Genomic DNA, 26422 nt, shown 5'->3' with positions numbered 1-26422 from the left:
GTTGGCCACCTTAAGCACTTTGCAATAGCATATTTTGAAAAAAACCTTTTATTTCAAATTGCGCGCCATTAATATCGAATGTGGCGTGGCTCTGTAGCCCACGTACGAAATAATAGACACTGTTTTTAGTGATTCCCTTCTCCAAACCCTTTGATTTCCTGGTGCAAAATTTTGTTCAGTTATAATTATTTTTAAATTTGTATTTGAATAATGAGTGAATTCGAAACTGACGATACTTTTGTCGTAATAAAAAACATTGCAAATGTGTGCAGAATATGTTTGGAAGAGAGCGCCCACATGATAAGTATTCACAACACCGAAAACGAACTCCAGAAGTCGGTAACCGAAATGATCACCATCTGCATGACGATTAAGGTAAATGATACTTTGTTTGCAAAAGTTTAGAATTCATTTCAGCTGGAGGAACGTGAACTATTTCCAGAATTGGTGTGCAACATTTGTAGGGATGAAATAATTCTCGCAACCAAACTTCACATGAAGTTTACCAAGTCACAATCGTTCTTATATGAGCATGTTGCCAATTTGCAAGTCGCGGAAATGAAGGTGGATGAAATTGTTATAATAAATACAATATCCGAGATTAAGAAGGAACCTGGTGAACCATTTATTGTAGAAAATAGTGAGAAATCTGAAAAAAGTGGCACGACTTTGGAGAAAGTAGATCATATAAAAGGGCCAATTGGTGGTTTTAAACAAGCTGACAAAACTGTTCTTTGTACTGTATGTAACGTGAGAGTTCCACCTGCGAATATCAAAGCTCATCTTTCAAAGCACTCAAAAGTGCTTGAGTGCCCCATGTGCTGTCGAACCTTTGCAAATAACTTTAATTTACGTCGTCATATGTACACTCATACAAATCAAACACCGTTCGAGTGTGGTTTATGTGGCATACAATTCTCCCGAAAAGATAATTTAGTGAAGCACATACAATATCATTCACTAGTAGGCAATGTGTGTACAAATTGTGGGCAAAAGTTCGAAAGTCTTGTAACACTTCAGCAACATGTTAGTGACAAATCAAATTGCCAAGTGACAAAATTCAAACGTCTCTTGTCTTGTGATGTATGCTTTAAAACATTTGGTTTAGTGAGTAGTCTAAATACGCACAAATTGTTACACACACCTAATACCGTCATCTGCCAACATTGTGGGAATCCATATCCCAACGAAAAAAAGTTAAAGTCTCACATAGAGAAAGTGCATCAGAAAGAAAATGAAAGACTATTTCTCTGTAATGTTTGTGCTAAGCAATATAAAAGTAAAGTCGCTTTAGATACGCATATGGCAACTCATGAAGATGCTGACAAAAAATATGAGTGTAAAGTTTGTGAAAAACGTTTCGCGCAAGCTAGCTCACTAAGTGTTCATCATATTATTCACACAGACGAAAAACCATATGTTTGCCACATTTGTTCCAGGGGGTTTAATAAATCCTGCAATTTATACAGGCACATACGAACTCACAGTGATAATCGACCACATCAATGTAACTATTGCAAAAAAACATTTCGATTTCTAGAATCACTTACTATTCACATTAGGACGCATACCGGTGAGAAACCGTTTGCCTGCCTAAAATGTGATAAACGATTTGCAGATAGGAGCACACTATGCAAACATAAAAAACTGCACCTAAAGACGGATGAATTAGATTCATAAGGTTCAAAATTATTCATTTTTGTTGTTAATTTTGGTAATTTAATATATTTGCATTTAAGTTCACTTTAATGTTGGTAAATATATTTTTTGCTATATTATTGATTGTGTTTAATTGCTGTGGTTTCAGCGGAGGCTTTACCAACAGGTATCCAAATCTAACAAATTCTGGTGTGTTTTAAGAAAATTAGTATTACTGTACATCGATACACAACCTTGTATCACTCTCTTAATTTGTGCTAAGGATTTCCATTCTTCCCAACATTTCTTTCTCCTCCGAGTCATTGCAGGTGTCCCTAGCACTTCGGTTGTTTTTGTTCTGTAATATTCCATACTCCAATATTCGACAATAACATGAAAGTCCATTGATAATCTACCCCTATGGTTAGGCAACATACCTTTACATCTGAAACAAAAATACGATACGCTCTGTATACATCAATCGTGCTGCGTTGTCGAATTCGACAGTTCTACCCAGATACCGAAAGCCGGGGGATTTTCATAACGAAAATAGGGGAGAAAGTCAGCGTCAAACATGGGATTTCGAATGTGCAGCTGGGTTGGAGCATTTTGTTTGTTGTGTTTAAAAAGTGTATTTTATACATTTATTCTTCCTTGTATAGTAACTATTAACTATTAAACTTCAAGCCCTACCATGGGGTACATCTTGTCTTGGTGGTAGGGCTCAGTAGTCACATTATAACTTACTAATGCATTTATACTAGGCGGTACTGAGTGGAAAGTAAATAAGAATTTATCTTCAGCACATATTGTAGTTGACCGGGCATTTGGACGCGGACATTAGGACGCAGAAGTTAGAACACAGACATTAGAACGCATACATTAGGATGCAGACGCTGGGAGGCAGACATTAGGACAGATATCCTAGGCTAGGCTAGGACGTTAGAGCGCATACACAGATGAAATAACATTGGATACCTTTTATTTTCCTAACTGCGACCCAATCTCTGCTTTGTAAGGTGACCTACATGATGCTTGCGTCTGCGTCCTAATGTCCGTGCCCAATGTCTGCGTCCACGGCCTATTCCCTTTGGGGTCCAATGCCCGCGTCCTAATGTGTTGCGTCCCAATGCCATGGCGCCATATTGTATGTGACATAAATTTTGATGTTCACTGTAGTAAATCTGTTTTCACAACATTGCTATTTTTAACAAAAGAAGTGGCACCACTGTGCTAACATAACCTAACATGTCCGCTGTTTTCAAGTTAGCCAAATTCTGTAGAAATGGTACAAAAACAGAAAATCTCATATTGTTTACTTACACTTCGTTTTTAGTGGGGCTGGTATCGAATATAGCAAAACGAACACTCTCCACCACACAAACAAGTATTACCCGAAATCCACCACCCTGCACCTTCCATCCCCTGTTGCAAAATGACTGGGTCTGTCCAAAACCCGATCCCGTGAAGCTTCCCATAAGAATAACCCCTGAAATCAAATCCCCACATGACATTCTGTGGATACCGCCGCTGACGGAACCACCCACCGATAGAGAAATGATTGATCCCATCTCAATAAATGAAGAACGAAAAGAAGCGGTAAGACTTATAGTTATCAGAAGAAAGAAAATGAAGAAACACAAGCTGAAGAAACTTAGAAAAAAGTTAAAATACGAACGTGCCAAGGTATTATACAGTTACAAATTTACATTATCCTAACCACCTTTTTATCTTGCAGGTAAGACAAAGGAGAGAGCTTAAGAAGGAGAAGGAGTTTCAGGCCATATTAATTGCGCAGTGTAAGGAGGCCGAAGCTTTCAGTGCCGAAAAGTATGTCGCTGATAAACTCAAGGCTTACACTGAGAAACCGCCAGTTCCGTTTCACTTGACGGACGAGTACAAAGAACTCTTGAGGTTGAAAGATTTACGATTGAATGTAAATTTTTATAAAAAGTAGTTCAGTTAGTACATGCAGTAAATAATCTGATTAAACTCGGATGTTTTTTAAAGATGGTAAGCATCGATTTTGCTCGATGCTGTATGAAATCTTCTGGTGCTTGAGTGTGTACCTCCAAATCTCTATCACCTATGATTTTATTGGTTGATTCGGTTCTTTGTTCTTGGGGTTCATCTAAAATGGTATTGTATAAATGCTTATATACGTGGGTGTTTTCTCCTACCTTTTGTTTTGTATCCATATGTCAACCAAGGCGAGTCAGTGGCAGTTAAATTTTTTACCGTGTTGCCATCTTGCTTTTTGGGTTTGTCGTATAGCGTCAACACTTCAAAGTGCGACACTTTAACAGCTTTAGACTCATTTAAGCTGAAATCGTGGTCGGATTCGATTTCAATTTCAAAGCTTTCATTGGACTCTGATGGTTTACTCCTCGAAAGCATGGATTGAGATCTTAATAATTCCAAGGAATTTTTGCTAACTGACAGCTTTGATACCTTTGGACTCATTTTTGATTTATCAGCGTGCTTGGTTTCTTGAACTTGAAACAGTTTTGAATCAAAAATTTGTGGTGCAGGTGGGGCAAAAGCTACAAGGTTACATGAGTTTCCACACTTGAATCAATGTGCACAATCAATGATTGAATGAAAGATCACTTTCCATTTGTAAAAAATGCAATCAGATAGCATATTTGTCCCCGGCCACAAGTTATATTTATATATGACCATTTGTTTTTAATCCTCATCCTGATCACATAGGTTTTTGGGTCCTGTGAACTTGAATGAAGAAGGAAAATTAATCATAAATCAACTAGATTGGAAGAGTCATTGTAAAAACAAGTGTTCCAATTTCAGTGATACATTGGAACACTTTCATCCCCCCCCTTTTCCTGACTTTCTCACTTGCCAAAATTAAAACCACCCCCCTCAAGTGGAAGAAAATATGATATTAGGTATTCATTGATTATGAAAAACTGGACTGGCACATTCCGACTGGGCTGTAATAGCCTTGTCGCCTTTCCGTCATGACGGCCCTCAAAATTGGAAATTGAGATTAGTGCCTCGAGACTGAACTAATAAGGCTATGGGTGAGTTTTTATTTTTGCTTAATAAGAATGCCTGTAACCTTACTAAACCTCAAAAATTAGATCTTTTGTCGTATGGGAAAAGAAAATTATGAGAAAACACTCTGTTGCGTCCCCAAAATAGAATTGTTACCTTTAATTATTCCATCAAAATTCCTTCAAAGGAAGTATCCTTAGCACTGTCCCTGCCACTTATGTGCGGCGCATGAGCCGTCTAATAGCAATCGAAGACAAGATCGTCAACAATGAACATCGCCGTGAAAGCAGGGACCCGGACCGAACTCGGTATTTTTTCAGGACCGAAAACTGAACCAAAACTGTTATTCCTTCAGAAATGGAAACTTATTGAGAACCGGAACCCTTCTTTCTTTTTTCGGTTCTTTTGGGTTTTTTGCGGTTCTTAACAGTTTACTGGAAGTTGAAGGACGCGCCGGCAAACACGTTCCGAAAATTGATAAAATATTACTCTATATATGATTGCTATCCGCGGATTTAAAATTTTTAAGATGTCTGCACAATAACTTTCCGCGGGAAAAGTAATATCAAATTAAGTAAGTACCTACGCAGAAAAAATATATACATAGCTTACCTTGTGATGTCTCATCATCACGGGGCAGACTGCATTCACTATTTGGAGTACTTAATCGTTTTACCGCAATTGAATGTTTATTAATTAAATAAGAATCTCGAGCCAAACTTAATCTAGAGATCTCAATCCTTTCGTCCTCATCCTTTTCAATACTCGTACGATATTTGATGAGAGACTCACGGTAAGGTATTTGCAGGGTACTACTTAAAGCTTCACTGATTCTTTTTTGCACTTTTTCTGCGAGTGCAGTTCTATTAGTTTCAATGTATGTTTGGGTACAACGCGAGCAGCACGTTTTCTGCACGTCTTCAAACATACTTTGTTGCTTATAAACGGTAACCTTTGAAAGTTCCTCTAATTGTAATGTGGCATCCTCCAATATATCTGTAGGTAGCTCGTCATATACGGGACAAATGAGGTCTTCACTTTCGTGTGCTTTATGCTCGCTAAACAGGATACTGGATTTTTTCGGTATTTTTTTCATTGTAGTTGAGTTTCTGAAATGGAAACCTACCATTTTATCTACAAGATGCTTATTTCATATAAAACAAAAGGCTCATAGGTATTTTGCGGTCGTTTTAGTGAAGCTATTCAAGACAACCATCCTCGCAGCGTCTGTTAGTACCTACCTACCTATAACCATTGAATAAAAAATTAAATGCTATAGCCCACTTAGGTGCGAGAGGCTCTTTGTTTGAGAGAGGTTTATCCATTACTTATCTAATAAGTAAGTACTTACGTAACTTCATCTTGGATGCTAGCTATCGACTCTTGTTCTTGCGATTGTTGTGTATCATGCCCAGCATCGTCCTTTTCATTTTCTGTACATTCACCATTTTGAATTTCACAAGCCGCCACGTCTTCAAATCCTTCTCTAATGTATGTGTGTTTATTGTAATGCAATGTAGGCAAAGATTCTACGGGTTTGGGTTTCTCTTCGTGAGGTATCACACTTCCATTTGTTTCACAAGCTTCGCTCGTAAATTCCCCGTTTACTTCTGTGGATGGTGAATTTTCGCTTCGTTCACCATCCGATTTCCAAGTGTCGGACTCTTTATAGCCATCTTTGTCTGTCACATTACCTTCTAACGCAAATAGCGACAACTTTTCAACATCTAGTAAAAATTCGGCCTGCGTTGGAGGAGAACGCAAGGCAAAATTGATGAATTTCTGAAACTGGCGCAGAATTTCCTTTAAACACTCTTCTCGTTGTGTCAGTTGGTCAGCTTTTTTTTCTCTATCCTTCATCAATTCAGTATACGCTTCGTCTTGGTTTGTAATTACGCTTTGTAAATATCCTATTTCCGTTTGGTACTTATCTTCTATGGCCATACGCTCAGTTTGGCACTTTTGCCGTTCAGCACATAAGATGTACATGATATTGGCAATGTTTTTGCACTCCAGCTGGTGTTTTAATTGGGCGAACGACTCTTGGCACCCTTTTCGTACATCGTGTAATTCAAACTGGTGCTTGAGCTTTTCCTTTCTAAAATACCAAATTTGTAAAATGGTGCCCCGATTTAACATGTAAAACATACTTTATTTCTAATTGGAACTTTCTATACAATAAGTTTCCTTCTAACTCCAGTTCCTTTAAAAAGTTTGCAGTTAACTCTTTGACCGAATCCGCAACTGCTCGCTCCATTTTATCTTGCCACTCTTCGTTTAGGTCTCGCTGCCGAATCCTAAGCGTATGCTCGTGTTCTGTCTTCAGAGTCCTCTGCAAACGATCTAATTCTCGCTCTAAATGACGAGAAAATTGAATGGTTAACTGATCTTTTTCAAACTTCAGCCGTTCCTCCTGCAATTCCAACGCCTTGTCAACTGCCTTCTTCTGTTGTAACTCAGCCATAAACTTTAAAATCTCTTCTTGCTCTCTCAGCTCTTTCTTCTTATCCAATTCGGCCTCGTTCCAAAACTTCATCTCGATATCTTGACCAATTACTAAAGATCCACAGATACCATCACGATAATAAGCAAATGTGACTTACCTAAAATCCCCTGGTGAGTTAAAGCCTTCATACATTTTCCAGTGAGAGGCGGTTTTAAACACACCTTCCCCAACAGTATATCACTGGGAGATGTCCATAAGTCATCACCCGGACCTTTCAAGGGGGGCGCAAGACCTAATACCGGTTGTACAGATTTGGGGCAAGTTGAAAAGATCATTTCTGCCAAATCGTTTCCCAATTCATTTTTCACCTGGCTAATTGTGGGCGCAAGTGATTGCTGTAGACACATCTTTCGCCTACGGTAATGATCAGTTTTCTCTGCAAATTAAACTATAATTTCTTGAAACGATTTTTAGACCATGAGTACCCATTTTAGATTTGGATGGGACTGTAATTTGGAATTGGCGCCAGTTGAGTCTGGCAGACAGATGACACTTTGAGAAGTGAACAAAATCGGTGAATACCAATGTGATCCATATGCGTACGTTTTCTCTTTTGGCTCTTAGAAGTGTCTAAAATCTGTAAATTACGTTTTCACGCAAAATTTCCTAGATCTTTTGAAAATATTACAATATTTCCTTTGAATTTAAGGTGGAGACTTTTTGCAAATTCTTAGGAGAGTTTTTTGGAATCGTCTTACAATAGTAAAATATGTTCAAAATTTCCTTTTTTTGAATGATTTTGAAAATCGTTTTGAAATTTGATTGCACTCTCATCAAGAAAACCTCTAACTCGCGTATTTATTTTAAATGTTCGTATAATCTTTGAATCCTACCCCAAAAGTTCTGCTGGAACTTCAACGAATTGCGCTGATTTAGCAGAGAACCCAAAGTCTGTGCAGCAGCCTGTGTCGAGACCCAACGGCGAGGAATGGCGGCGAATGGGGATCTGCTAAATGTTGCATATCGGCAATTGATCGGAACTTTCATGTATTGGCCGTCATGACACGTTCAGATATTGCATACTCCGTGAGCTCTAATCCAGTTCAATTTGGGTTATGGAACACACTGGAAGTGTGCAAAGTGCTTTGGTCCCTGGAAGGTAGGTACCAATAAGGATGGTAATTGCTGTTCAAGAAAGGCGAGAACACGCTCACTGCCTATACTGAGGTTTGGGCGAGCGATGGCATCAACAGGATTCTGTTTCCGGCTTGGCAATTTGACGATTTTCTGGGAGACCTTGAATAAGTTTTCAGTAATTTATGTTCAGTCTTTCTTGAATTGAAATTTGCTTGTTTACGCCAGAAAATACAATACCATACGGCATACCATTTACCAGAGGATATTAGGTATTCTCATTTTTATACAAAACGTTTAATTGATATTTAATTGATACGTAGTCTTTGTTTGAACAGAATTACGCTTAATCATACCCATCTTAACGTATAATATTTTATCGTTAACAATAATAACCTAAAAAAAGTTAATTAGAGGACCCTCTTTCTCGTATTACTAAGACACAATAGCAGTCCACATGTAATGAAAAAGAAACATAAGTAGGCTGTATGCGGTTTCTCCACGAAAGAAACGATTAATAAAAAAAACATTCAGGCCAACATCACAATGATAATTTACTTTAACGTGAACACATAAAATAATACTATGCGTTGCTGTCGAGTTACCTTTGGAATTTTTGTTTACATGGGAAATCGTACTTAACTTGAACTTCCAAAAGCGACTCGACAGCAACTCATTTTTGATCGCCCGTTATAACTGTTCAGCATAACAAACAAACATTATTATTATTATTAAAAGATATTAAAAGAACATGCATATATAAATGGCCCTTCTTTAAATAATTCTTTAAATTCTTTAAGAAACAATAAATAATATACCCTTCTTATAATTATTTGATCCGCCACTGAAGTCCGTTATCGGCTACCGTTGTCCGTAACGGAATCACAACAACTTAACCCCCCTTTTCAAGAATTGATTTATATACTTTATTTTTGCTTATTTACATTCCATAACAGTAAGTTTCGTAAAGGGTGTATATTAAACGGTGTAATAAAATTAATAAATTATGAAAAAACCGACATAAGCCAAAAGTTAGTGTATTTGTTATTAAATTTGCCTTATTAATGAAAAGGGCCACTAACCACTATAATAATTTATGGCGAGTGCATTGTTTGCTTTCTTTACAATCCCATTGGATTTCTTAAAATATTTTCTCATTTTTCTTGCAGAAAGCAGGTGGATATGGACCGTCACGAAGGAGTGAGCTGTGACTCTTGCTTGAAAGGAAATTTTCACGGTCGTAGATTCAAATGTCTAATTTGTTACGATTACGATTTGTGTTCCACATGCTACGAAGCAGGAACGACAACATCCAGGCACAGTGCAAACCACGCAATGCAGTGTATTTTGACTAAGGCCGATTTTAGTCTATATTATAGTGGTGAAACGTTGGCGAATACAGATCAACCACAATCATATACTTGCCCCTTGTGTGGACGGATGGGATTCACAGAGAGCACATTGCAAGAGCATGTGGCAGCGGATCATGCAGACACATCCTTAGAGGTTGTATGTCCAATCTGCGCCGTTACTCCGGGTGGTGATCCAAATCTAATGACTGATGATTTTGCGGGCCATTTAACGTTAGAGCATCGGACAGGTCCCAGAGAATTAATCTCGTATCTCGATGAATCATTCACTGCCCGTGCCAGACGCCCTCCAGGCCGCGGTGGTCTCAGAGGTCGATCTGCACAAAGTTCATCTCGTCGACCTTTCAGCAGCAGCAACGCCTTGTCATCCTTATCACTCTCATCGTGGGACTCGATAGATCCAATTGCAGAGCTGTTATCCCAATTATCCAGCGTGCGGCGTACAGCGAACAATGCGACCACTGCCAACAACAGCACGTCCTCGCAACTTCAGCAGCTCGAAATGCAACTGCAATTAGAACGTCAGCAAGCTTACACAACCATGCTTCAACGAGGTCGAGCTTCTCGTCGACAGCTCCAAAATCATACAACCGTAAAGATGTCAACCAATCCGGAATCATCTGAGTTGACATTAAAGCCTTCACTGATTTTGCCTGCACCGGCCGCTCAATTGACTTCATCCTCACCCTCAAGCTTTATACTGCCAAAACTGCTCGAGGAGCACTCTTCTCAGAATGTGTCTGAAACTGTCCGAGCAGAACGTAGCCGGTTTGTTCAGCAGATGATCTTATCCACTATACTACCCTAATGTGGTAAATCTCATGTTACTTATTTCTTGTATTTCCAATTCAGCATTATCTCAGTTAGTTATTTTAATAAACATACTTTCTAAGTATTTATTTTTGGTACTGAATCTAGCAGTATTTGGGCTGGTATAATCAGTAGAGTAGAGCCATTTTTTAAAATAAGCACCAGTAATAGTACGTCACACTCGCGCCAGTGGATGATCAGTATTTTCAAATGTGCTATTTTGCAACCAATTATGTAGGACGTAGGTTATTAAGATTGGTAAAAGGTAATTACTTTTGGTTCAAGTTGTAATCACGAATGCTATTTTTAATTGTATGTGCAAAACCACTTTAAAAGGACCTCTGAATTTATTAATTATTTTTGGCTGTACACAAAATTTCTGCTAGATAAATTTTTTTCACCTAAAATGGTATGCAAACATTAATAAATTCACACAAAGTCATAAGTATAGCACGAACATGCGTTTAGTGCTCTCTACCTCAGGAGTTGACCTCCAAAGTTCATCACTTCTTTCCTGTCATGGCCTCTATCTATGTCAATGAATAAGTACTCTATATTCATTGATCTGTGTAATAAATTTGAGCTTTGTATGTCAAAAATATTGTGATTATAATGTGAGAGTGAGATACTTGCCCATTTTTACTAAAAATGTGATATAATGGGATATAATTCATAAATAGATAATACATCTAATGGATGCATACCTACCAAGTATGTCTTTACTGTTTCTCTCCAGGACTATGATTTTCGGTTCTACCAGTTATCGCTATAAATTTCTGGTGCTCTTATTGTAACTCCTATATTTAATACGTATTTTCTATGGTTTCATTTGGCTTACCACCTTAATGCCTACTGGACTAGGACTTCCCCCCATCTTCACCACCTTACATATATTATCAGTACCTAGTGCTGAGAGGGATATTTTCTATGGTTTTCATCTAGGTATAGGTATATGATGGATTTTTCTATTCTGCTATGTATTTCTGCAGTGTATTCATGCATGTTTTATATGTTAGTTATAGCAAAGAGTATACGTTATATAATCTTTGGTTATAGTTAAGGCATCCGCTACACAGATGATATAGGTAAGATAAGATATGTCTGTTTCCCCTGCTATATTCTTTACCATGTAAACCGATTATGTCTGGAATCTCCGCGACCCTTTTTCCACTCACCCGGATTTTTCAATCTCCCGCCCTTTTTCATGTTGTCGATTGCTATTGAAATTTTTCCCCAAAATTCTCCCGCCCTTTTTACTTTTACTTTAATTTTTGGTGGATCTAGTAAGCAGCCCAGGAAAAGGAAGTTTTAAATATTTGTTGACCCTTTCTAGAGCTTAATTCTATGCCCCTGACAGGGTAATTCTAAAAAGCACTGGAAAGAAGTGTAAAGCTTAGTGTTTTGGAAATACGTAACTTAGAAGACTTGTTCAAGATCACCATTGCTCTAAAATGCATTGAAACGCGTTCAAAAAAATTTCAAGGCCCTTTTCCCGATCTTTTAAGGCTTTTTCACGAAGGAAAAGGACTAGAGCTCCCTGATTAATGTCTAGAACGTATACCTATGGAAAGCCAATCGAAAGCTCTGGTGATTCCTTCCTAAGGCGGCTCCATACGCAACGGAAAAACCGAAGGCATGCCTCGAGGCGGTCTAGGACATTTCATTGCCGCCACTTCATTGCCGCCATTTCTAGACCGCCACATCATTGCCGAGCCAACTCTCTGCAGACCCATCTTATTGCCGATCCAACTAATTGCCAACCATATCATTGCCGTGCCAACTCATAGCCAGTAAGAATTGGTTATAGAATGAAATTTGAGACCTGTTGTGCAGCCCTGTTCTAGCAGAATGGGACGTTTCAGCGCCGCCGGTTCAACGCCGCCGTTTCAGCGCCTGACCCAGTTCACCACCGGCCGATTCATCGCCGGCCAGTTCGTCGCCAGTTACATGAAATCGGCAGTTATCGTCGTGTATGTATTAATATTGTAGCGCACTGGATAAAAGTTTTTATTGCTCTAGATACAGCCAGTTAATTTGTCAAGAAACACTATGGAGAGCGGGAAGGATGACTTAAAAGAGAGAATTTGCCCCTTGTTTCACCCACAGCAGAAAAAGTCGAGATTTCGAGGTTTTTGCGAGGGGTTGGTCACGACTTATTTTAGGGGAATTGACTTTGTAAACAATAAACGCGAATTTACCGCGGAAACCATTACCTATTGGATTCTTTACCTAAGATTATGTGCCTTCACCTAAACCAGGACTATAACCAATTCTTACTGGCTATGAGTTGGCACGGCAATGATATGGTCGGCAATTAGTTGGATCGGCAATGAGATGGGTCTGCAAAGAGTTGGCCCGGCAATGAAGTGGCGGCAATGAAATGTCCCATTCCGGCCTCGAGGCGACGGGCTTTGAGGTGAACCTAAATTATAGGGGGTCCCCACACTACGGAATATACGAAGGCATAGAGTATGATACTCTATGACGAAGGTCAGCCTTAAGGCACGTCAGTTTCACGCAAAAATGGCGTCGACAGATGACGTTCTTGCTGTTGTTGGATTATCGTTAGCTGTCGGCGAAAGTAATAAAAAAGAGTGAAGCGAAAGTTCTGGACTAAAAGACTACTGGTTACAGAAAAGGAAATGTTACTCCCATGTAATTTTATTAAAAGAACTGAAGTTCAGTCCGAAAGATTGGCACAATTATTTGCGGAAATGGACACCATAATGAGGACCGCAATTACACCTCATGAAATTGAGAATTGAGTAAAAACTGAAGAAAGTCCGAAAATTTCATGGTTTTTTGGATATACCGCCGATCGCACAGCACTTTGGAAATTGCAAATCTGGTTTTTTATTGTTGGTTTAGGTCCTAATGACATAGGTATAACAAATTCAGAACGACCGGACCGTTTGCAAGCACGACCCCCTTTTCATGTTTAAATTTACAGGATTATGAACAAAGCAACTGCCGTTGCAGATGCTTAAACATATACTTAGAGGCCTAGTTGACCTAATCACAGGTGGTGTAATTCGGTCAGTCACTAGGTAACTATAGGTAGTTTCAATATACATAAATCTTTTTGGGAGGGGGTCGGTAATTATTAGGTACGGTGAATATGTAGAAATATTGACGATGAAACGTAGTAAAACAGATAACAAAATTTCTAAACAAACTGACAAATTGTTTTGGTATCACACACTTGTCGATCTGCAGAAAAGGGGCATGGACAAAGTTGCAGTAAGACACGATCTAGTAATGTCACAGCAAATGACAATTAAATCTTGTTATTTCAGCTAGCTGCCTCCGGACCTATTTGTAAACTGTGCTACATTAAGGTTCCACAGTGTCCATTGCATGTAAAAGAAAATCAACTGAATAGTGAGGAGTACAATGAGATTGTGAAATTAAATAGCTGGAGATCAAAATCCATTCCAAAAAATCAGGTTAAACGTTCAATTGGTGATATGGACCGGACCATGTCTTTACCTCGGGAGACAAGTCAGGAACTGCTACTACGCGGTAGTAAATCATGCACATCAAACAAAGAAGATCTGCCTGATACGACACAAGAAAGAGAAACAGAGCAAAAAAATGTTGAGTCTCCTTTTTTAAATCCACAGATGTATTTTTTACTTTTTAGATGGACATTTCCATCCCACCTATTTCGGAAGTTACCACTACTTCGTCAAAAGGGAGTATCAGCCTTCTCACTACTACTGATAATGGTAAGTAAAGCGTTGTGTTACATCACAGACTGAGGGTCGAAATAAAGGAGCACTTCTTCTCGCACACATTTCACCATTTCTAGATACAAACTCATTCTGCAAATTTAATTCTTGATGCCTTTGCCACGGTAACTTAGAAGCTGGAACAAAAAGGTTTCTTGACGAGTTGCATTACGAATTAGGGCGCCTGCGAAAAGATAAATCGTGCATGACAATGACGAGGGTCGAAGCAAAAGGCCCAACTGCAAATTATTACTGCACTAGCTGCGCAGACGAAAGCGTTATCCTATATTTCATACCAATGAGGCATCCACCGTTGAAACGGAGGATGAATATATTGAAATGATTTTTGAGAGAAAATTCGATAAGCAATCGAGTAGTACCTACGTACCATGTAGTACCTATTATTAAAACCACGAGATCGGCAAAGTCTCCCGAAAAAGGTGGTGAGACTCACCGAAGAAATAAATTACACCACCCAGCGCCTCTGAATCGCGAATAGAGACGTGGATCTCTTCCTCTATAATGCATATCTTCCGTTTCAGAAAACTTCATCAAAATGATTATTGTAGGGGTAACAAAAAAGTGGCGAATTAAACTCTTAATATAAGTCTCCTGCAAAAAAAGGTTGAGTATGAATGAATGGTAACTGTTGATTTTTAAAGTTTTGCTCTAATAGCCATGGCAACTATTTTTTGTTATATATTTAGCAATAGACGTCACATTACGGAATGGATCAATATAATAATATTAAAATTCATCCTATTAGTAATACTGATAGATACATTCATATCGAGAGAAAAGGGAAAAATATAATCAGAAGTACTGAAGATGTCAAAAAGAATTCTTGTCCCAATATTAACCTCAACACCGTGACTCATTCAAGTGTGTTTGCTGATATTGACCAGGAAGGTCCCGAGTCTGAACCGAACACGTTTGATGGACGCTTGGACAGTGTGCGATCCGGAGAATCTTTAATTAAGGTAGATCAAGCTTTAAACGCCACGAATGCAGCTTTGTTGTTTAGTGCTACACATTTGAAAGCGAATGCAATAAGGACACAGACAAAATAATCGCATTTTGGAAAGCAATTGATGAGCACAAGGAAATACAGCCAGTGAGGTCCACCATCCGTGAGAGACAAAGCACAGTAGGGAGTGAAAGAAGCGAGTCTACCAATTCAGAACGATCTGAAGAATATGCTTGGTATAACGCATTAATGGAAATGAAAAAGCAGAAGATGGACCAAGTCGCAGTAATTTGGGAAAGATTAATATTTAAAATTCTATTGACACCTTACATTGATAGCTTGTTGCTAACGGACGCCAGTGCCATTTTTGCGATCTCACACAAACATGCGCATCAAAGTCAAAAAGAAGTCAAACCGCTCTTGATGGCACCGAAGAACTTGATGCAAAAGACCTAATAAAATTAAATGACTGGAAACCACAAACACCGAAGAAGCCTAAATCAGAAAGTACCGAAGTGCTTGACAAATTAAAACTCCATTCCAGTGAGTTGGGGCCTGGTGAAGGTTTAGGTATATTTTTTACGATTCAAACAAATTGTCCACAAGCAACGTATCTACCTCTTTTGATCTCTGCAATTGTGTTTTAGGTCAAATTCGTGGCACATCAAGAGAATTGAAAGGAGAGGAGCAAATACACGACGACAGTCCCCTATACCGCGAATCACAAGACATTCCCCAGAGAGAAACTGCCCACGTCGAAAAAGCCGAAGAAGAGTTCCAAGGTGACATTGCCATTGTCGAAAATCAACAGCAACCGAAAGATGCATCATCAGTAAATAAATAATCGTACCATTTTTGTGCAGTCCTAAACATTTTTCTTTTAGGATTACGGTCTATGCAGCGGATCTAAATCTCAAAGCTGCCAAATGGAGCCGCTTCTAGATCTATCACCGATAGAACAATGTCCAATTTGTTCGTACGAGCACTGCGTATGTAGAGAACGTCTAGACGAACAAACGAAAGAATTTATGGAAGAGTTACAAAATCGCCTTCACAAGACCGACCAACCGGAAGATAAACCGAATGACACTGAGAAAAGTGCGGCGATTTGCTGCGAGTTTTGTGATGATCCACACATCTGCTCGCTGATGAGCAAAGATCTTACTGGAGACACCAAACTACCATCAACCATGGAAGACGACTACCTAAAAATTATCTTTAAATTGAACTCGCTCACTCAGTCACTCAGCGATGTTATACCAGTGGAAACGGAGAAGGAAACGAAGGACAATTCTGGGCAGAAAGTCAAAAAGGTAACTTATGTCAAGGCGGAGGACTCGAATCTGTTCGATCCAGCAGAATCTACCATAATTACACCAAAAGCGTCACGAAGTGTTAGCATTGTTGGGGTAGAAAGATACGTGGAAAGTGACGATAGTCTAATAATTTATGTTGAACCATTGTCCTGGTACGCATCGGAATCTACGAAATGATCTGCGAATTGACTATATACACTTTTTTATGAACAAATTCATTTTGTAATTGATGTTTTGTTTTAAGTAAATGTTTTATGTATTTGACAATGTAGGCCACAAAATAAGGTAGGTCTTTTTTCCATCTCCGTTAGTTGCGAACCTAATTGCATAAAATTCAAACTTAGTATATAATCCAGTTGAGTCTAATCTATTCAACATTTACAGCGTCCTTTTGGCATCTCGGCCATTTATGAACTGAAATTTAAATTTGGCATAGCCAGTGCCATATCATATGTAATGTTACCACTTTTTAACACATTTTTGCAAATTTATTTGTAAAAAGTAGCTTTTAATCTCACTTTGGCTGACTGGCTGGCAGCAAATGTGGGCGCCTAGAAGAACTCTTGTAGAAAGGCAACGGGTGTACGTGTATCTACCAGGCCGTGTAATTTGTCAACCTTAGGGACAGGGCTACATGATGTGGGGTTGGCGACATCTGGGCGCCTTCCTCGAGCGTAGTTTACTAATGTGAAGGTTTTTCAGTTTTTTCCTAACTTCTACTACAGTTTTGGTCCGATTATTTTCAAATTGGTGTCGTTGGAAAAATCATGTAAACGCGCACAACTCCTGCGTGGCGGAATTTTGTTTTTTGTCCTAGGGGCGAAATTAACGACCTTTTCAAGGCGCGCGCGCGCGTCTTCAATAGGTAGTCAACTTCGGGCGCCTTTTACCGTCCGTTGCGAATTTTTTCACGCGGTTTAACGTTTCGTAAATCTCGAATCTCTGTCTCTCTTTCTCGTGTCGCCAACAAAAGCTCGAGCAATGAGAAGTGCCCCAAAAATTAAATAGTATCTTGTGGAAGGTTTTTAGCGAAATCCACCAAAATGTGGGTGTAATATAAGTATGCACCGAAGAAGGAAATGTGGTAGCCTCCGACACGATCTAACTGATGGTGGAGTGAAATCTTCAAACGCGAATTGCGGGTGAACGGGAAGTCGGAGGTGGGTACCGTCAAAGGGAATGTGGTAGCCCCCGACACTATCTTACAAAACTTCAAACGCGCATTGGAAGGGAACGGGACATCGGAAGTGGATACCGACAAAGGGAATATGGTAGCCCCTGCCAAGATTTTACTGATGGTGGAGTCAAAACTTTAAACGTGAATTGCGGGTGCACGAGGAAAGTGGGAAGCGGGTACCGACATAGTGAATGTAGTAGCCTTCAACAAGATCTTTTATTGATGGTTGAGTCAAAAGTGGCTAATAGAATACTGATCTGCCACACAAAAATGCGCTGAAGTCCCTTTGATCTCACACGAGGACTTTGAACATTTTTTGATTATGTATCGTCTGGGCTGGGTGGCTCGTGCATGTTCTAGTGTTAGCATATTGAAATAATGTCTTTATCCAAGAACAAACTCGCCAAAGTGCGGGCCTCCGCTACCAACTCGACGCTAGATCGCTAACCAAGATTCTGCCCACAGATGACACGGTCGGCATCCATTGAACTTAATCATGGTCTTTGTTGTAGGTACCTGTATTTAGCAGCATCGCACACGTTTTCTTAAATACAGTGCCATCTATGTATAAACTGTTTGGTTAATTCTTAAGCGATGCGACTTGGATGGCAGTCTCCGAGGCTTAGCCTTAGGTCGATGCTTACCCCTTTGCATCGACCCGTTCTAGTTTTTCTGATGATTATTGGTTGCTGTGGTACTATATATGAAAAATTCACTCGTTGCCGTTGATAATCCCCTTCTAACAACTCTTGGCAAACCTGGATTTTTTAGGGGTGAAACGATAAATCGTTTTTCAGGGTCCGACGTACTGTTGATTCTCGCATTCCCAGAAAGCGAGATCCAGGTTGAAGCCCATCATATTCTTCTTCTGTACAACTTCCTCCCGCCTGATTTCGGGCCAAGTCAAGTGAATGACCATACCGAACAAAAAAGAAGGCCGAGTGGCAGAACAAGCCTAATGTGAAGAGGAGGCGGCCGCAGCTGAAAAGGAAGACAGGTGGCAGCTGTACAGGAGAAGAATGGTGGGCTCACTTATCCCAGTGGTATGGGGACAGCAATGGGGCGTGATGTGGGAGCAACAGTAGCCGTTTCTGAAACTACAGCTTGCTGGCTCCCGGAACCAATTGAACTTCAACCCGGATGCCGCTTTGTCACAGCCGCGATCTGGAAACAACTGGCCTGTCTGCCGCTGATTACATTCTTCAGATTGCAGCAAAGTGTGGCGAAGAAGAATTCTCTGTGCATACATGATTATGCTTCTGCTGCAACTGGACTAAAGATCATCCGAGGGAAGGAATAAATTGGTCCACAATAACACTGCTCTTGAAACCTTGTCACCTCCTCCAGCTGCGCAGCAATTCCTGAAGGACTGTGGCAGCCAAGTTGTGCTCGTTGGGCACAATATACTTCATTCGGATTGATGCACCCAGGATTGTTCGCGTCATGAAAGAGCACAAAATTGTTGAGGAATTCTGCGACCTATATGGTCATGGCATGGTGGCAGTGGCGGAACAACTTAGCCACGGGCCTGTGTGCGAAATTTTTTGCTGGGCCCTAATTATTATACGACGTATTGATAACAATTTCGGTATGAATTTTGGCTACAAAAAAACCAATTGATAAGTATTTATGTTCCGGAACCTGAACATAGAAAAATACGAGGAAAAATATGTGGCAACCAGTCAGAGCGCGGATTCAGCGTTTACGTTTATCAATTTGTAAGGCACCGCAGCAAAGACTTGAAGGTGTGTGCAAATGAACGAACATCCAAGAGTCACAATTAACAGAAAATAATTGATCAAATAGAAGCCATTCCTGATTGAAAATAAAGCAAAAGCCCCACACGAAAATAATTCACAGAAACTGACCCTCAAAGCTCCACTCCAATTCATTGTTTTCTGTAATATAGGGTGTCAAAAGACGAATGTGCACATTTTAAGTGTTAACCAAGCGTCTCGCATCATGTTCTTTTGCTTCCTTTTTCACAGTTGGTTTCTTTAAACGTTGGCGCTACAAAAAAACTGCAGCCTATCTGACTCGTTTTGACGTAGATCAAAATTCAATCAAATGATAAGTATACTTTGCCTTATATCATTGGATTCCTAATTAAATAAGGAATGTTTAGAGGGCAGTCTCATCATGACAGGAATGTATTTTATCCCAATGTTTGTGGCTAGGCTAAGTTTCTTCATAAGCAGCGCCCATTTTTCAATAGAATATATCTTGAAAACTAATCCAATGACAGTATCATTTAACTTCACTATCGTATAGAACACACTTTCAACTTTCATCTAAATAATTGACAAAACACCTATAGTCCACACAGTCCAAAAACAATGTTCTGTTATATTTCATATATTTATGCACAAGTAGGTATAATTTATAGAGTACAATAATAAATTTGTGCTAGTAAAAATCTAGAATGCTTTAATTAAGAATATGTTGGATAGATTTTAATTTATGCTTAGAGTATTACAATCTTACAGAATTTTTGCATAATTAAATAACAGCACAATGGTATAACAATATAACATTTACATACATAATTAATACAGTAGTAACACTATTACATTAATCGCTCTGTTAGTTATAGCATGTGGTACAATTCGTATGCATGCCTAACAAGTCACCTCAAATAGAGGTCGTTATACAATAATCGAGTAGTTCCATTTGAATGAAACTTACGACTATAACAACTCTACTTGACAATTACCTGTGTAAATATAAGCTCGGTATCAAAACATAACAAATTAGTACAATAATGCATGCCCTTGACAAACTTAAAATTAAACAACTATTTTCATTACCTTTAATTGTTGCAATATGATGATTCAGGGAATCGTTTTTGTAGGTAACTACTGGCTGTGATACGATATATTAAACTACATATCACACCAGAAGTTCCTTCAAACCAGAAACCCTCTAATAGTTTGGAAACTTGCAGCCGCTGGCGAAGGTGCCCGTCAACCACCGTCGAGTTGTCAAATACATTCTGCTTTGCTGAACTAGCTTTATGATGGTCCGAATACTCATACAACTAGATCACCAAAGAAGAATAAATCCGACAGTTTGTGATACGAAGATTCGCTCTCTCGTGTCCGAGTTGGTGCTTAAAATTTAGGCGACGAATTGTCTCGCGTTACAGGCGAGTGTTCGATCTAGTCACAATAATGAAAGGAATGTGCAACAATAGACGGAACACGCGCTTACACCACGAGTTTTTTATAATTAATAAACATTGAGGTTAGGTTCAACACTGAAAGTTAAGAATTTGATTACAATTTTAGCGTGAGTAATAAATATTATTTATTATAATTCACATGCGATAAGAGATAATATTGTATACACAATTAAAAATTTATGCTAACAAAGCTTCAGATAAAACTTACCACGTGCGTATTCCGTCACGAGTTGCACAGCAAATGGAAGAAAATGGCGGGAAGTACGGAAAAACGCGTTTGTATGCGCAGATGCAGTATGCTGAATGAACGTTAACTTTTCAAAGATTTTTTAATCTACACCTATTTCGTTAACACTTAGGCGACTTTGTAAAGAATTTTGTTACAGGTAGATCGGAGTTCCCCTTGCGGTAAAGGTTGGTGATTTATGAAGGCGCATACCTGAAAGCCCGCTAGAAAGACGGGCGAGAGACTGCTAAACTCGAATCTAATTTTAAACGTACTAAAATTTATCTATTTCCAAATTGTGTTTTGGTAGATCAATTCAAATTAGAGTAAAGGCAATAGGCAATGAATCTATCAACAATGATATTCATGAGATTTATTGGAAGAGGAGAAAAAATAGAGCATAAAGTTTGATCCCATCCTAAACGCACAACATAAAAAGATGGGTAGGTAATAAATGTAGATAAATTTGAAAATACATAGGTATCATGACCTTTTGTAATTCTAGGAATTTATTAAATTGTATGGCAATTCCTTGTGTTAGAAAAGATGCCCAACTATCAGGCGCTATAAACCCAATAAGTTGTCGTTGACACTGAAACGGTGGACAAATTTTTTCGTGTTCTGACGCTCGAGAAGGTCTACCGGTCCTTGACAATTTTACCAATTACGTCATGGTATTCGTTATAGTTTTTAAGGAGTTTTCGTTACTTCCATTTGATTAGAAATGTTATATTAAAAAAGAAGATTTCTGGAAAAATATAATGCATCAACAGTTGTCAGTAAGATGACACTAGGTACTTGAATCGGGTAGTTTGGCCAAAAAGGTATCGTACTACAATATTTCCTCGCCATAATCCGTTTCACCTTGACTTTACAGCTTTTATGGTGAACAACGATGCCAAATGTCACTAGAATATCATTTGCAGAAAATGGGCGGCCCTGGTTCAGGCCCGTAGCCAGATTCGAAGTAGCAGGGGTGGCCGGTATTTTTCTAGAGGTGGCTAAGAAGTGTTTGATAAATATCTCCCCTGTAATTTTTGTAAAGGAACCATTAACCGTAATTTCCAGTGGGAGCAAGACCACGTTCTAGATGGGACTGAGTTCCACTCCACCTGGCCACTCTCTAGCTACGGTCCTGCCTTGGTTCGATTCCCGGCGATCATTTATTGAAATGTAAAACACACAATATTGTAATTCATATATCTCAAAAGGGGACAGGCCACCATGCTGGTTTTCACCGCCCCCAAAATTACAAGTTCTGTAACTCCATTAGTTTATCATATAGCTAAGTTTACACGTTAAGGAGACTTACATTAAACAAATAACTTTACATGTAGTGTACTGAAGCATTATATTCATTAAACTTCTCGTACAGTCGTACCTACTTAAAGGCAGGGATGGTTGTTTATACAATAATAACTTATAGACAACATTAAATAGACGATGAACAAATTTCCCGATATTTATTATAATACGGAGTAATGTGATGCCCCTTGGTACATAGAATGCAAATCTGAAACATGCATTCTGAAGAACTTGAATTCTGTTTTTAATTCTTGCTGTTAGGTATATATAGCTTGTTCTCTACAAATGTGTATCTCTTGTGCCTTCCTAATAGAATGGAATGCAGCTTTGGGAAATGGTTGGATGTATTCCCGCGAATTTCTGATTTAGCAAAACACTTTCCGAAATTTCCACGGGAACGAGAGTTTACGTTTCACAGTGGCAAATAGAGGGTTGACATTATTTAGAACGTAGGTTTCTTTGAAGGTGTAAAGGTGTACTTCGAAAGCACGAAATTACCACGGGAATAGGAAAAAAATTTTCAAAGTCCTCGTGTGAGATCGAAGGGACTTCAGCGCATTTTTGTGTGGCAGATCAGTATTCTATTAGCCACTTTCGACTCAACCATCAATAACAGATCTTGTCGAAGGCTACTACATTCACTAACCGTTTCCCACTTTCCGCGTGCACCCGCAATTCGCTTTTAAAGTTAAAATCGTGTCGGGGGCTACCACATTCCCTTTGACGGTAGCCACTTCCGACGTCCCGTTCACCCGCAATTCGCTTCTATTGGCGACACGAGAAAGAGAGACAGCGATTCGAGATTTACGAAACGTTAAACCGCGTGAGTTCGCAACGGAAGGTAAAAGGCGCCCGAAGTTGACTACTTCTCGAAGACGCGCGCGCGCGCCTCGCAAAAGGTCGTTAATTTCGCCCCTAGGACAAAAAACAAAATTCCGCCACGCAGGAGTTGTGCGCGTTTACAACATCTTTCCGACGACACCAATTTGAAAAGAATCGGACCAAAACTGTAGTAGAAGATAGGAAAAAACTGAAAAACCTTCACGTTAGTATACTACGCTCGAGGATGACGCCCAGATGTCGCCAACCCCACATCATGTAGCCATGTCCCTAAGGTTGACAAATTTCACGGCCTTGTAGATACACGTACACCCGTTGCCTTTCTACAAGAGTTCTTCTACGCGCCCACATTTGCAGCCAGCCAGCCAGCCAGCCAAAGTGAGATTAAAAGCTACTTTTTACAAATAAATTTGCAAAAATGCGCTAAAAAGCATGACTAGTATAATAATTATTCCTAATTGCTAAATCGATCGTAATAGTTTAAAAATTGCATTATCTAATGCACTCAATTGACTATTACGAATGATTAGTGCAGTAAGACGGTCGATTAATAACCGCGAATTTCCTTGTTGCAATTTCATTGTACATAATTTCATATGAGTTACCATGAAGATTATGTCCGATACGTTACTGTACCAAAACACTACCACTCAGCAAATCAATTCGAAGCGGAAGATATCGAGAAAGTGGGCGATATCGATTTTGACCCATTCGACACCACTGAGACTGGTGGCAGAAGCTTTTTGTACTTTGCGGCCACAATAGGTAAGGTGCTGCAGGTAAAATCCAGAGGAAATTATTCAACACTTTTGCACTAATATTAATAATTAGTTGTCGGAAATAACTAATTTAATAAATTTGCAGCCAATTTAACCGCATTTGTCAGCGGCGTTTCGGTAGGATGGAGCTCACCCGTCATACCAAAGTTAAGCGGAGACATTGAACCGGAAAATAATCCGCTACCGGAACCACTGACTCCCAACCAGCAATCGTGGTTGGGATCGCTACTGCCATTGGGAGCCGTCTTCGGACCGGTGATCGCCGGATTAATCGTAGATCGCATTGGACGAAAAAAATCGCTTCTAATTTCGACATTACCGTTCATAGCGGCGTTTATCATTGCGATATTCAGTCACAATGTAAACTTGTATTACGTCATGCGAGTGCTGTGTGGTTTAGGGCTGGGTGCCGTATTCACCGTCCTGCCAATGTACGTTGGGGAAATAGCGGAGGATTCGAATAGAGGCGCGTTGGGTTCCTTTTTGGCCCTGTTTATGTGTATGGGAATTTTATTTTCGTACTGCGTTGGGCCATTCGTCCCTCTAACTACATTTAATATAATTTGCGTGGTCCCACCAATCGTCTTCTTTCCAATTTTTTTAGTGTACATTCCTGACAGTTCCCACTCCCTCATCGCGCGCAACGACGAAGCCGGAGCCGAAAAAGCCTTGACGAAATTCCGTCAAAAGTCCAGCCGAGCTGTACACAATGAATTATTAGAAATCAGGGATAGCGTCCAGGAGTCATTGGCGAGTAAAGGGAGAATTATAGATCTCTTCAGATCAAAAGGACTGATTCGTGCGCTGATGATATCGCTCGGTTTGGTTTCCTTTCAGCAGCTCTCTGGTATCAACATAATCTTTTTCTACGCGCAAACAATTTTTTCCTTGGCCGGATCGTCAGTTCCTGCAGAAATCTCAACGATAATCGTCGGATGTGTGCAAGTTCTGGCCGGATTCCTAACTCCCATGGTCGTTGAAAGGACAGGAAAACGAGCGATCTTGATCTTCTCAGCGATTGGGATGGGAATATCAATGGCGTTGCTTGGATTTTACTTCTACGTGCAACACAATGCAACTATAACCACCTACTTCTTCTGGTTGCCAATATTGAGTCTTATTTGCTTTAACATCACGTATTCCGTCGGTTTCGGACCATTACCGTGGGCCGTGTTGGGCGAAGTGTTTCCTCCAAACATGAAATCGGTGGCCTCGACCATTACTGCAGCATTTTGTTGGTTTCTGGCGTTTATCATCACGAACATTTTCGGTACTGTTACCGCAGCAGTCGGGATTTATGGTTCATTTTGGTTGTTTTCCTGCTTTTGTGTAATTGCCTTCCTATTTGTTTATATGCTTGTTCCCGAAACGTCCAGGAAGACTTTACAAGAGATTCGAAAGATACTTGACGGAGCTTATTTCGTATAGGTTTTCAGATCACATTTGCTGTATGAATCATGATTGCAAATAAAAGAACTAAACAAAAAAATAGTTTTGTTTTTTTGTACAGCGAAAACGTGGCACATTGCACAATAGACACCGATTGCTGACTGAGCTCTAGAAGTAGATTTGCAATGAAAACTACGCTTACACAGGTGTTCATTAATCATGCAAAATTGATCAATCAACGCACTTGAAAGCAGAGCTGGGCAGAATACTTTTAAAAAGTATTTGAATACTAAATACTTTTACGTCCAGCACAAGCGAATACTAGATACAGATACATTGAAAAGTATTCAAATACTTAAAAAAAATAAGTATTCAAATACTTTAGAATGTATTCGAATACTTTGAAAAGTACTTCATTAACTTACTTTGAAAAGTATACGAATACAGTAAAAAGTATTCAAATACTTGTCACTCAAATACATTAAAAATTTAAAAGTCTTAATACTACTTAAAAAATCAAGTTATACTTTGTATGGGGTTAGCTTTTTTTATATTTCTATTGTTATATACAAATTTAAGGGGAGTACAAGCGTAATATTATTATTATATAGGAGGTACCAGGTACCAGTTATATCCTTAAGAATACGTGTACCAGTTTTCAAAGCGATTTTGTGACAATGGAAACTTTCCCTAAACATTATAAATTGTTCTCAAATATTTGAATAACTTAAAAGTACTGCCTTTCTTTGTGGCTCGAAAAAAAAATTGTCTCAGATCGACCCGGAAAAAATTTTTCTTATAGAATGGGGCCTGTAGAATAAATAATTTCAAACAGTTCCAAGATTGGGCTACTAGTTCAAAAGTTACAGCCCTTTGAATTTTCTTTCGAAATTGGATTCTAGTCGTTGATTGAGAAGTCTAATCGAAAAAGTACGAATTGTTTTGGATTCTACGCACCAAAATTAATAAGAAAAAGTGTTTTCCAGAGAAATTTTGGTGCAGTCGTGTTTTCCCGAGAAATTTTGGTGCAGTCGATTTTTGGTAAAAAAGGAAGGTTATACACTGCCTTTTTTTGAGCCCCGACAAAAAAATTGTCTC

General features: G+C 39.2%; 6 protein-coding genes and 1 long non-coding RNA gene across 10 annotated transcripts; 6 read left to right on the top strand and 1 right to left on the bottom strand.

The window, feature by feature from the left end:
• Positions 1 to 14: 14 nt before the first annotated feature.
• Positions 15 to 1778, top strand: LOC116176378 (zinc finger protein OZF-like). Its single transcript, XM_031494903.1, has 2 exons — positions 15 to 375; positions 418 to 1778. The coding sequence occupies exons 1-2, from the start codon at positions 211 to 213 to the stop codon at positions 1678 to 1680; spliced, it is 1428 nt and encodes a 475-aa protein (XP_031350763.1). The 5' UTR covers positions 15 to 210; the 3' UTR covers positions 1681 to 1778.
• Positions 1779 to 2765: 987 nt separating this feature from the next.
• Positions 2766 to 3633, top strand: LOC116176636. Its single transcript, XM_031495289.1, has 3 exons — positions 2766 to 2926; positions 2975 to 3324; positions 3377 to 3633. Exons 1-3 carry the CDS (start codon positions 2887 to 2889, stop codon positions 3593 to 3595), a joined length of 609 nt encoding a protein of 202 aa, XP_031351149.1. The 5' UTR covers positions 2766 to 2886; the 3' UTR covers positions 3596 to 3633.
• LOC116176633 lies at positions 3578 to 7665 on the bottom strand. Its single transcript, XM_031495285.1, has 7 exons — positions 7585 to 7665; positions 7257 to 7535; positions 6804 to 7209; positions 6005 to 6751; positions 5266 to 5762; positions 3819 to 4133; positions 3578 to 3769 (listed from the first exon to the last, which is right to left on the bottom strand). The coding sequence occupies exons 1-7, from the start codon at positions 7586 to 7588 to the stop codon at positions 3597 to 3599; spliced, it is 2421 nt and encodes an 806-aa protein (XP_031351145.1). The 5' UTR covers positions 7589 to 7665; the 3' UTR covers positions 3578 to 3596.
• Positions 7666 to 7859: 194 nt separating this feature from the next.
• On the top strand, positions 7860 to 10511 carry LOC116176634 (E3 ubiquitin-protein ligase KCMF1-like). 3 transcript variants are annotated; one of them, XM_031495286.1, is made up of 2 exons: positions 7860 to 8258; positions 9403 to 10511. In XM_031495286.1, exons 1-2 carry the CDS (start codon positions 8215 to 8217, stop codon positions 10409 to 10411), a joined length of 1053 nt encoding a protein of 350 aa, XP_031351146.1. In that variant the 5' UTR covers positions 7860 to 8214; the 3' UTR covers positions 10412 to 10511. The 3 variants fall into 3 exon arrangements, with proteins under 3 accessions (XP_031351146.1, XP_031351148.1, XP_031351147.1); XM_031495288.1 differs by lacking the exon at positions 7860 to 8258 and adding an exon at positions 9100 to 9188; XM_031495287.1 differs by lacking the exon at positions 7860 to 8258 and adding an exon at positions 9113 to 9264.
• Positions 10512 to 13477: 2966 nt separating this feature from the next.
• Positions 13478 to 16688, top strand: LOC116176947. Of its 2 annotated transcripts, none has more exons than XM_031495790.1 (5): positions 13478 to 13653; positions 13710 to 14009; positions 14057 to 14141; positions 15759 to 15943; positions 15996 to 16688. In XM_031495790.1, exons 1-5 carry the CDS (start codon positions 13549 to 13551, stop codon positions 16602 to 16604), a joined length of 1284 nt encoding a protein of 427 aa, XP_031351650.1. In that variant the 5' UTR covers positions 13478 to 13548; the 3' UTR covers positions 16605 to 16688. The 2 variants fall into 2 exon arrangements, with proteins under 2 accessions (XP_031351650.1, XP_031351649.1); XM_031495789.1 differs by lacking the exons at positions 13478 to 13653; positions 13710 to 14009; positions 14057 to 14141 and adding exons at positions 14822 to 15124; positions 15169 to 15396; positions 15450 to 15681.
• Positions 16689 to 21568: 4880 nt separating this feature from the next.
• Positions 21569 to 22341, top strand: LOC116177092. Its single transcript, XR_004146603.1, has 2 exons — positions 21569 to 21835; positions 21889 to 22341. It is a non-coding gene; the product is annotated as an uncharacterized LOC116177092 (long non-coding RNA).
• Positions 22342 to 23625: 1284 nt separating this feature from the next.
• On the top strand, positions 23626 to 25424 carry LOC116176492 (facilitated trehalose transporter Tret1-like). The gene is made up of 2 exons (XM_031495096.1): positions 23626 to 23921; positions 24021 to 25424. Exons 1-2 carry the CDS (start codon positions 23753 to 23755, stop codon positions 25361 to 25363), a joined length of 1512 nt encoding a protein of 503 aa, XP_031350956.1. The 5' UTR covers positions 23626 to 23752; the 3' UTR covers positions 25364 to 25424.
• Positions 25425 to 26422: the final 998 nt, after the last annotated feature.

Source organism: Photinus pyralis, unplaced genomic scaffold (assembly GCF_008802855.1).
Source record: "Photinus pyralis isolate 1611_PpyrPB1 unplaced genomic scaffold, Ppyr1.3 Ppyr1.4_LG7, whole genome shotgun sequence".
Taxonomy (NCBI): domain Eukaryota; kingdom Metazoa; phylum Arthropoda; class Insecta; order Coleoptera; family Lampyridae; genus Photinus; species Photinus pyralis.
The sequence above is the reverse complement of the archived record's forward strand: the minus strand, read 5'-3'. Positions and strand labels throughout refer to the sequence as shown.